Source organism: Myotis davidii, unplaced genomic scaffold, assembly GCF_000327345.1.
Source record: "Myotis davidii unplaced genomic scaffold, ASM32734v1 scaffold847, whole genome shotgun sequence".
NCBI lineage: Eukaryota > Metazoa > Chordata > Mammalia > Chiroptera > Vespertilionidae > Myotis > Myotis davidii.
Window position 1 is genome coordinate 4,539 of NW_006298049.1, and position 741 is coordinate 5,279.

General features: G+C 63.0%; 1 protein-coding gene across 1 annotated transcript; it reads right to left on the reverse strand.

Moving 5' to 3' along the window:
- Nucleotides 1-232: 232 nt before the first annotated feature.
- LOC102773584 (CREB-binding protein-like) lies at nt 233-732 on the reverse strand. The gene has a single exon (XM_015570485.1). It carries the CDS (start codon nt 698-700, stop codon nt 317-319), a length of 384 nt encoding a protein of 127 aa, XP_015425971.1. The 5' UTR covers nt 701-732; the 3' UTR covers nt 233-316.
- Nucleotides 733-741: the final 9 nt, after the last annotated feature.

Here is a 741-nt window from a genome sequence, read left to right on the forward strand (position 1 = left end):
TGGTAGCAGCAAAGGGCGATGAACTGCTGCACACTCTGCAATCTCCATTGGTCTTGTGCTGGCAGCCCTTGGTGTGCTGCACAACCCGCTTCATCTTCTGGCAGGATGGCTGCGGGCAGTTGGCGTCGTGGCACTGGCGGGCACGCCTCAGGGACTGGATGCAGCGCTAGATGGCCTGGCATCACCACCACCAGGGACTCCTGACGTGTCCAGGGGTGGGATGCAATGTGGGGGGCGCGGGTGGTGCTGAAGGAGGGAAGGCAGGCGCTGCTGAGGCACATGCAGCTGTGGATGGTGGCACCCGCCGGTGCATGAGCTAGGCGTGCTGCCGGCGGTACTGTAACTCCTGCTCGCGGATCTTCTGCTTGATGTTGAGGCAGTAGGGAACGGGGCATGGGCTTTCGTGGCATTGTTTGGCATGGTAGCAGCAAAGGGCGATGAACTGCTTGCACACGCCACAACCTCCATTGGTCTTGCGCTCGCAGCCCTTGGTGTGCTCCACGACACGCTTCATCTTATGGCAGGACGCCTGCGGGCAGTTGGCGTTGCCGCACTGGCGGGCATGCCTCAGGGACTGGATGCAGCGCTGGATCGCCTGGCGCCGCAACTCCCGGAAGCTCCTCAAGCGGCGCTCCTCCTGGTTGCCGCCCTCATCGCCACCCTCGGCCTCTTCATCGGGGCCCAGCCCCACCTTCACCATCTCGTGGGTGTGGCCCTTGGTGTTGTAGCAGTTGATGCACA

Coding starts and splice junctions, on each gene's coding strand:
- LOC102773584 (XM_015570485.1), bottom strand. CDS start 700: ATGGTGAAGGTGGGGCTGGGCCCCGATGAAGAGGCCGAGGGTGGCGAT.